General features: G+C 43.6%; 1 protein-coding gene across 3 annotated transcripts in view; it reads right to left on the reverse strand.

Annotated features, from left to right (window-relative positions):
* Adamts12 (ADAM metallopeptidase with thrombospondin type 1 motif 12) overlaps window positions 1-9,504 on the reverse strand; it is a 299,954-nt gene extending 290,450 nt beyond the window's left edge. Inside the window, exon 1 of one of the 3 annotated variants that reach the window (XM_071612648.1) lies at window positions 9,450-9,504. Coding sequence is in view for 2 of the 3 variants with exons in the window: in XM_071612646.1 (XP_071468747.1) it covers window positions 9,125-9,251 (127 nt within the window). In the remaining variant the exon portion in view is untranslated. Of the gene's footprint in view, window positions 1-9,124; window positions 9,414-9,449 lie in introns of those variants that run through there. The other 2 variants (XM_071612646.1, XM_071612647.1) reach the window with 2 other exon arrangements.
* Window positions 9,505-9,834: the final 330 nt, after the last annotated feature.

Here is a 9,834-nt window from a genome sequence, read left to right on the forward strand (position 1 = left end):
AGTGTGCCATGAACTAAGGAGTGTAACTGACTCAGTCTGCCCTCTATCTCCCACTCACTGCCCCAGAAATGTCTGGGCAGATCTAATATTGGCACTTCCCTGGCCTTCCAAGTTCAGAGCTGAATGAAGAGAGGCGTGGCCAGTTGGGAGCGGTGGGTGTGGCCAGCTTCTGCAGTACTCCCCTCCAGTTGCTTTTCTCTTCTGCAGCTCACAACAGTGGGCTGGCTGCTCCAGGTGCTGACCCCTGCTCTCAGGAGTAGCTCTCTGAGCTTTGGATGACCTCTATCACTGGGGATTGTCCAGGTCCCCTCAATGTGGGCAATTCCTCCTCCAACTGGCCATCCTTTGCCTTTCTATCTGTCACCCCTGTACTGTAGCTGATTCACCCCTATAGTATGTCCTCTTTGGCATTTTTCAAGATGATCCAAGTTGCCTCCCATGGGGCCCAAATCAGGCTCACAGGAAATAACCATGGTCCGTTCCCAGCCGCCCAGAGTTAGGGAAATCACATCATTCCTCTAAGGTCATCCCATTGGTTGGCTCTGTCACCAAATGCCATTCCACCTGGGCTTTTGCCTATCTGCATGTTCAAGCTCCTTACTCCCCAAATCCACCTCAAACTCTCTGAGCTCTTTCAAGGCCCCTTCCTTTGCCTTAGATGGGAGCACAGTAGAGGGTAATGCCCCAGTACTCTGGCTTTCTCCTGAGAACGTCTCTCTCCAATATCTTTCCATGGACCTTTAAGCCTCTCATGTATGCACAAGAAAGGGGAAGGCTTAGAGTCATATCTAAGTCATATCATAGCTATGCTTACATGGTTCAGAATTCTCTTTGTGAATATGTGGGACATTAGCCTCTTTTCTTTTCCCCTTACACTTAAGGTCTCAGCAGAAACTAAGACCAAATTAAACATCTCAGTTTAAAACCATTTTACATATGCAAGTCTCTGCATCTCTGCACCAAAACAGAGAAACAAGTGTCTTTTCTAAAAACTAGTTTTTCCAGAAAGCCATTACTAAGTTAATGAAGGTGAACACAACCAAAATCACCTAAATTAAAAAAAAAAAACAAAAAACAATTCTGAGTAAAATGTTATACTCTTTGGACAAAACTAAAAACAATTAAAAATGTTTTATTCAAGAATTTCAAGTTGTCATGAAGTGGAGATTGACAAATGCAATTTTAAATCGATCTCACAATTTTAAAAATGGCCCTAAATAGGGCTGGGGTTGTGGCTCAGTGGTAGAGTGCTTGCCTAGCAAGTATGAGGTACTGGGTTCGATTCTCAGCACCACATATAAATAAATTAATAAAATAAAGGTCCATCAACAATTTAAAAAATATTTTTTTAAGAGAGAGTGAGAGTGATAGAGGTAGAGAAAGAGAGAGAATTTTTTAATATTTATTTTTTAGTATTTGGCGGACACAACATCTTTGTTTGTATGTGGTGCTGAGGATCGAACCCGGGCCGCACGCCTGCCAGGCGAGCGCGCTACCGCTTGAGCCACATCCCAGCCCTTAAAAAATATTTTAAAAAAATAGTCCTAAGTAGATAATTTTTGTGAATCCCTATGTCAAAACGGCGTTGTGCATATTTAACAATCATGGCAATTACGCAGAAATATGAAAACAATAGGATATAATAACAAAGGGGGTAATCAATATATAATTGTATCTTCACTACAATTGCAACTGCGATACACATACACATGCACACACATAAACCAAGCCTTTCAGATGATGTGTAAAAATGATGGTGATCTTTGGGGGTGTGATTTTCCCTTTTGAAATTTGTCTTCCCTATGCTGTTTTCCCAATTACATGTAAATAGTGAAAAGGACCAGGTGCTATGCTGGCTCATGAGAGGATTAGAAAAGTGCCAGAAGAGGGGATAAGGAAGGGATGCCAACACGCCAATGCCTGCAGCCTGTGCCCATCGCAGCTGGCTGAGTCCCTAGGGAAGAACTAACCTGAGGAGGTATCTCTGCACAGTTCCTGGAGATGAGGAGGGAGTCGCAACAGTTAAGCACAGGGTCCTCTCAAACAGAAGGAGTTTGGGGTAACCGAAAGGGATGCCAGCAGGAGATAAGGGTATAGGGAAAAGTAAGCCAAAGGGTAGAGTGAGCCTTGGACATTCTTTCTGCAGTGTGCAGCCCCCCGGCCATCCAGCAGAGAAAGGTAATAATCCCAGTTTTGAGTTAGAAAAACAACAACAAGAAGAATGAACTTAGTTGAAGAACTATTTTGATTTTTTGCAGAGAGAAACACATCCAAGTTTCCTGACTTGAAATAAACCTAAGAGGAATTGCCTCTAAAGATATATCTCAGAGATTTAAATATGATTTTCAAGAGTACAAAATGAAAGAATAAGGCTTGCCTAACCCCTGAAATCTATTGCCTAAAAGAGTAAAAAAGCAAACAAATTTACAGATTTTTTTTACCCAATTGTTTTTGGTGTAATGAGTTTTGAAAGAGAGCCAACATAAATTGACTGTATAATAATAATATAATGATAATAATTATAGTAACTTTTTAATGAGCACTTACCATGAGCCAGGTAGAATCAGGCTTCCCTCATTCAATATTCAAAACAACTGTGTGGTATAAAATCAGTTGTTATGCCCATTGCACAGATAAGAAAACCGAGTCTAAAAATGCAACATTACTTGGGTCAAAATGCTGAGACTTCTATTTCAAAATTATGCTTTTAATCAAGGAATTGCATATGCATTAAGAGAAACAGATTCCAAGAGAACAAACAGAGTTAGAGGAAGCAGCACTGCTCCTAGGGATGATGACCAGGAAAGAATGGCTTGATCTCTTTATTTCTCAATTCACTAGACAATGCGTGGAGATCAGAACTGCCTCTTAATTGGCCATGGTAATGGGAGGGAGATACAATCAATTTTCCCTTCTGATTTGCTTGCAAAGGAAGGTAGTTGGAAGGCCCCAATGTACTAATAAATGTAATGGATTTAAAACAATGCTTGACCAGTACCTTTGACCAGCTAAATCCTAACATTGTTGGTATTAAAGATAGAAATTTGGTGACCTGGGATCTCAGGGCTCTACATATATGTAACCTCTAGGCAGAGACAGGAGAGAAACCCATGCTCACCTTGACTTCCTCTGAGTCGGCACTCAGTTTAGATTAGTTACCTATTCCCACAGCCCTCAGCAGAACTCACAGGGGATGTCACGTGGATGGAGAAAGAGGTGTCAGGAAATAATAGTAGTCCTAATTTTTTATCATTTTTTATGGTCAAGTATGATATTAAGAGTATACCTGTCTGGTATTCTCTAATCCTCAAAGTCCCCTGGGGGCAGTACTATTAACTGTGTCCCTCATTGCTATGGTTTATTCCTCTAATGTTCATATGCTGGAATTGTGGTCCCCAGTATGGGCGTATTGAGATGGTGGAATCTTGATGGGATGGGACCTACTGGAAGTGGTTATGGTTAGGTCACTGGGGAGCCATGCTTGGAGAGAATGAATGTACTTCTTAGAGTATCCTGTTTAGTTTCCCTGAGAGCAAATCGTATAAAGAACAAGCCTAGCCCCTGAATCCCTCTTACTTCCTGTCGTACCATGTGATCTCTCCCTCTCACACCTGATATCATCACCATGCATATGTTGTGACAGAGCCAGAAGGCCCTCACCAGAATCTGAACCAATGGGACCCCTCATGTATTACCCAGTATCGGGTACTTTGTTATAGCAACAGAAAGTGAACCAATACACTCATCTTAGCCTCCTCTCCTATCTGTGTAAAGAGACAATAAAGAGGGATGAGGGTAATCTGACCCGGAGCCTGTACTTTTAAGTTCTGTCCTTACCACTTCTTTGGGGTCTACTGAAGATGACTTCGTGGGGTGTCAAAAAGCCTGGGGGAAAGGCAGGGGACATCACAACCTGCACTAGGGTTTGTGGAAATAAAGGATAAACCCTGAAAAGTTTTATTTGCTTTGTTCAAAATCATCTTTGGAAACCTAGTTCTTCATGAGAAATTCAGGGAAGCCTGTGAGCACAAGAGCTTTCAAAAATATAAAAAACAAGAGATCTTTTACCCTTGGCTTGGAAAGGAACGAGAGGGAAGAGAATATTTGTCTGACAGCTTTTTTCAGGTTTAGGTTGCTCTTTTTTATGAAACATTCCACCAATTTCTGTGTCATCCTTATATAGTGGCCATGCTCATCTCTGTATAGTGCCCATTTTGGAACTTTGTTGACGCAGGACAATCTGTACTTATTCTTTATGTTTACTTTTATCTAAAAGATCAATTGGTTTTCTAAGACCCCCTTGCTAAACAAAGTAATGAAATTCCTGTAACAGTCTAGAGTGTTGTGGGGCAGATGGCTCAGGAAACACACCAAGTCCCAGTTGTCCAAATTGAAGAGTCTTTTATTTAGCCGGCCAGCCGGTGACTGCCCCGCACAGGACCCATAAGTGTCTCTAGAGGGAACAGCCCCAAGCCTGAGCATTTTAGAATATTTAAAGGCAAAAACCATATCTGGGTTGCCAAAGCTGCAAGCAAGCAGGTAAAGAAGTTGAATTGGGCAGTTAGCAAGACAGTGCAATGGGTACATGGGTATTTCCCACAGGACTTTCCAGGTTGGCATAGCAACAAGCAAGCAGAAGGGAAGGGGGTCAAAATGACCCTAGTTCAGTACACACTAGACAATGGTTACTAATATCTAGACAATAAATCTCTGAAAAGGTACATTGCCCAAGAAAAATGGAAAGCAAAGAGAACAATTTTACATTGTATAAGAATTGCTATTTTGTGTTGCCAAGTATGTTATGCTAGGTAACTATTAATGGGTACAGAGATGGGGCTTTCTGGTGGGAGAAGCATTTCTTATGTGATATGAAGTCTCAGTGTAAAATGGAATCTGATTGGTCATTGTCCATGTAGCCTGGCCCATAACAAGAGGTTTGTTCTCATAATTATCTTCCATGGGTTATCATAACCATACAACTGTATTTTTGTTATAGATATTGACTTATGTTGACAAGTTGTGGAGAATCATGTTAGTCCCTTCGAAGTTATAGAATTCTCCACAGAAGATTGGATTTGCCCACCAACCCTATGAAAACTCATCTGCCCACCAGACAAGATTACTATAATTAACAAAATGAAACTGCAAAGTCTCTTCTTACATTAAGAAAATATCTAGAATCCTTTGCTTCTTGCAAAAAAATTTTTTTGCAAGTAGCATAAATAAATGATCATAGCTCTTGTCTCGAAACACTGCAATACTCCTTCTGTTTTGTGGGGTTTTTTTTTTTTGGGGGGGGAGTGGGTACCAAGGATTGAACTCAGGGGCACTCAACCACTGAGCCACATCCCCAGTCCTATTTTCTATTTTATTTAGAGACAGGGTCTCACTGAGTTGCTTAGCACCTCACTTTTGCTGAGTCTAGCTTTGAACTCGAGATCCTCCTGCCTCAGGTGCCTGGCTCCATCTGTTCTTATGCAAGCCTGTGCACCCTGGAGCACATCTTTAACGTGGGATAAAGTGCCTGCCCTGTTGATTGCATGAGATTGTCAAGAGCAAAACAGACCATGGAAATGACTGGTGCCTTGTTAACCCTGTAGAGGGTCCCTGACTTTCAATGGTCAGCTTCATGGTGGTGCAAAAGCAATAGGCATTCAGTGGAAACTACTTTGAATTTTATTTTTTTCCAGAGCCAGTGATGTTTGGTTATGATACTCTTTTCTGATGATGATCAGCAGCAGCAGCAAGCCCCAACTCCCTGTCAGCCACACAACTGAAGCCAGAATTAGACAGACAGTCAGTATAGATAGGTAAATCAAGGAGGCCAATTTGAGCGAGTCCAGGAAGTCGGAGACTGTCCCCTGAGGAATTGAAATGCCTTCAGAGGCCCTCCTCCACCCTTATCAAGAACCTGTTCCTGCTCCAACCTGTCGCTAAAGTAACCTGTCCCAGGAATTGCCTCTTCTACATTGAGTAGTAAAAGTTGTTAATTAATGTGTCCTGGGCTGCTGCATCCTGCCCTTGCCCCTTCAGCCACCTGTTTCCCACCTTTTGGTAACCCCACCAAACATCCCCTGGACCTAGTCACTGTGCAGGAAGGAGAAAGATAAGGGGAAGAGAGCAGGAGAACAAAGGAAGTCTAAGACTTATAAAAAGATGGAACACCCTTGCTTCTTGGGATACCAGGATACCAGCTCTGGCCCCCTCCTCCCTCTGGGAGAAGTCTATGTTACCCCTTTTTTAAATAAACCCTGCTTTATATGCTTGCCTCTGCGTGCTTCTCTAATGTTCAAACTTCAACATGTGGGACTTGTCACCTGTAACCAGAGGCATCACAACCACAGGCAGAAACAGCCACCTGGTAGTATATTGTGTTTCTAAGCTGGGATGTAGGTGAGGTTTTGGTGCATTAAGTACATTTTCAAGTTAGGATACTTTCAACTTCAATGGGTTCATCAGAATGGAACACCGCTGTATACTGAGAGCATTTGTACAGAAATAAATAAACCTAAGGGGATATTATTGGCTGTAGAACAAAGGCAATATATTATGCACAAGGTTAGTTTTTCCTTTTGTTTTGGTACTTCGTTGTGAATCAAAAAACCTTGAAAAAGTCATAGTACATTCTTACATCAGAAATGAGTGATGTGGAGAAACTACTGAGCAGAGTTAGTGGAATCTTCTGGCTTCTAGTCCCTGAAAGGATTTGCTTTATCTTTGGTCAACCCTGGGAACTAGAAGGACCCTTCAAGATTATCTAATATGTGGATTATCTGGATCTGTTTCCAACTATGAGACCCTGTGTTGCCTGCTTCAACCCCCTAGTGAAGTGGAATTTGGTAGTTGCTCAAAAAATACATCCTGACTCCGACTAACCACCTAGGCCTCCCATTTCTCATCTGTAAAAATAAAGATGAGAAGGTTAAGTGAGATGATTTCTGAAGTAGCTTGCAAGGTGACATATTCAGGATCTTAGTGTAATTAAAAAATGTTGTCAGAGTGGAAATGGAATGTCATTTGGGGGCAAAATCTAGGTCACCCTATTCCCTGGAAACTTTAGAATCCCCTTATAATTATAGAGAAGAGTTCACCCTCTCCTGTCTTCTCCTAAGTCTCTCCTCTTTCTACCCCTTTATTCTAAATGGAAGTCTGCTTAGAAATTTCTCCTTAGCACCAAGAGTGGACTGTTTGTAAATCCATTAATGAATTAAGATTGGTGAAACGCCTTTTAAAAACAGAAATTATTTTAAAATTTAAATACATATGCATCACTAATAAACCTGAAGCACTTTATGTTGATTTTCAATATTAAATATCCTCAGGTGACTAGGGAAAAGACTCCCTTCTCACTTTCCAGAGAGGAACCAGTAAGGTTGAGGGGTCCACTCTATACCAGGCTGAATTCCCTTAAAAAGATGTGCAGCAAGTGGGGTTGAAACCAGTGCAGGAGAATGTATGTCTTTGAACCAGATCCTCTCCAAATGCCCTGGGAAGTGCTTGCAGGCTTTGTTTGTGCTGCCTCAGAAGAGAGACTTTTCACAAAGGGACTGTTTTTCAAAGAACAACAAGCGCTGCTATTTTAAACTTGGGGGTGGGAGATTATATCTCCACCGTTTACACAAGCCACTGCTGGCTGATTGACATCTCACCCCAGTGTTTGCGGGCTCCAGCTTCCAAGTAAAGCAAAGGGAGGGAGGGACTTGCATCAGATAGCTCTCAAAGCTGCAGTTGTCCAGTTCCCCAGCAGAATTTGAACATTGCAACGTGGGCAGAAAACCCAGCCTAGACATCCCCTAAACTTGAACAAGCTGGCAAAGTTTGTCACCCAAGTGGTTCTGGGAATTAAAAGTTTGTCGCAAAAGAATCCTTCCCAAGACCTGACCACAATTAGCAAACACGGGACTTAATGAATGTTAACTGAGTGCTTGGGGTGGGGGAGGGGTGGTGAGTGTTATTCCTAATATTTCAATGGGGTAGTGCTGCAGCATTGTAGGAATCAGGCTCCAGTTCAAAACCTTGCTCTACCATTAGCAGGGCTCATAAACCCTCCAATCTTCAGCTTCCCCATCAATGAAGTAGGGGCTGAGTGCAGCAAAGGTTCCTGCACTCTGAAGGCTTCAGCTAGTGGTCAGATGGGCAGATACACACAGGCCATTGCTGTTGCTCTTTCTTCACCAGAGGTACAATAAACTCTCCAGCAAATAGAAAAAAAAAATGTCTCTGACCTTAGGAGTCCAAAGGGGTGGGGGGAGCAGAGGCCACAGTACCACCTGACTCCAAGCTTTAGGTTTAAAAAAAATAATATTAAAAATAACAAGCTACGGGCTGGGGTTGTGTCTCAATGGTAGAGTGCTTGCCTAGCATGTGTGAGTAACTGTTCAATTCTCAGCACCGCATATAAATAAATAAAATAAAGGTCCATCAACAACTAATAAAAATATATTTTTTAAAAATAACAAACTACCCAGCACACCGCCTCCAATGGTTTCTATAACATGCATTTCACAATCTTCAAAAGGAGAACCAGCCAGCTGCCAGGCAGGACCGGAACAGTGAACCCCTTCAGAGGTAAATTTCCCCCACAAAGGCTGTTATATTAAAAATACAACCCTAAATCTTTCCAGGAAATCAAAACACAGCCAAGCGTGCTCAGCAGGAGGGCGGAATCACATTTCCCCTTCCCTGACCAGGAGTTTAAGACTAACTAGAAACACTTCACTGACCGCCGGTGCCCAGTTGGAACTTCTTTAGAAAACGGATTTTTTTTTTTTTTTTATGTTCAGAATTTGAGAAATAGGAGGTTGCAACAAAGCAGCAAAGAGAAGACAAAAGAGAGAGAGAAGTCGCCAGCTAACTCTTGAGTCTTTCAAAGACCGCAGTGTCATCCGTGTGAAAGGGCGCGGGACACTCGCCTTTTCAGTGGGAATTACCTCCTCCCCCAAATGCTGGCTCCGGAGAAAGGCAAGCGTACCCACTGAGCTCCCAGCCCAGGTTTCCTTAAACTGGGCAGAAAGCGGTGTGCAGGGTTCAGCTCCACCGGGTGGGGGAAGGGAGAAAGGAGCGAGCAAGTTTCCGCAGGTCTCACCACCACTGTTTTAAAAGGAAAGAAAGAAAAGCCACTGACCTTGCCTCGGGTCTGGGAAACGAACCGGGCCCGGCTGAGGTTGTCTCCCATAGCAAAGAGCCCCAAAGTTAAGGAGCTGAGCCACCACGGACAGGTTTGCAAGCCAGCTCCTCTGGGCACATGGCATGATTCAGTTGTTAGGGAGAAGGAGAGTCAAAAAGTTTTAGCCCTCAGTTCCCAAAATCAAGGGCTCGCCTGTGGCCGCGCAGGAAGATGCAGGGGTGCATGGTCCAGGCGTGGGGAAGGAGCGGCTGCAAAGCTGCTGTTGATCCCCCTTTAGTTTTTTTTTTTTTTTTTTTTTTTTAAGCAGAAAGGGGCTAGGTACCTTTTTCCCCTCCCTCCTCCTGAAAGGGGAGTGAATCAGCTGACAGTGTCTGCTTTCGGCGGGGTGTGGAGTGGGTGGGAGCAGGAGGGCGCAGCCCACCCCAGATCCCCACCCCTCTGCCTTTGCACCCCGCCCGCGCGGCCTGCAGCCAGCTCCGTGCATCTTCCTCCAGGACTCCCACCCCCGCACTCCTCCCGCCCAGCCCAGAGCCCAGGCGGGCCAAATAGGGGAGACCCGGGAGATCCACCCTGAACCGCACTGGAGGAAGTTGCTAACTGAGGCCCCCAGGCCAGCCCCTCGCAAATGTTGAGTATGATCATGAACCACTGGGGACCCAAGTCCCTTGTCCTCCCCAGCTCCGCGCTGCCTGCTTTTCTGCCCAGTT

Source organism: Marmota flaviventris, chromosome 5 (genome assembly GCF_047511675.1).
Source record: "Marmota flaviventris isolate mMarFla1 chromosome 5, mMarFla1.hap1, whole genome shotgun sequence".
In the NCBI taxonomy this organism is placed as follows: Eukaryota; Metazoa; Chordata; class Mammalia; order Rodentia; family Sciuridae; genus Marmota; species Marmota flaviventris.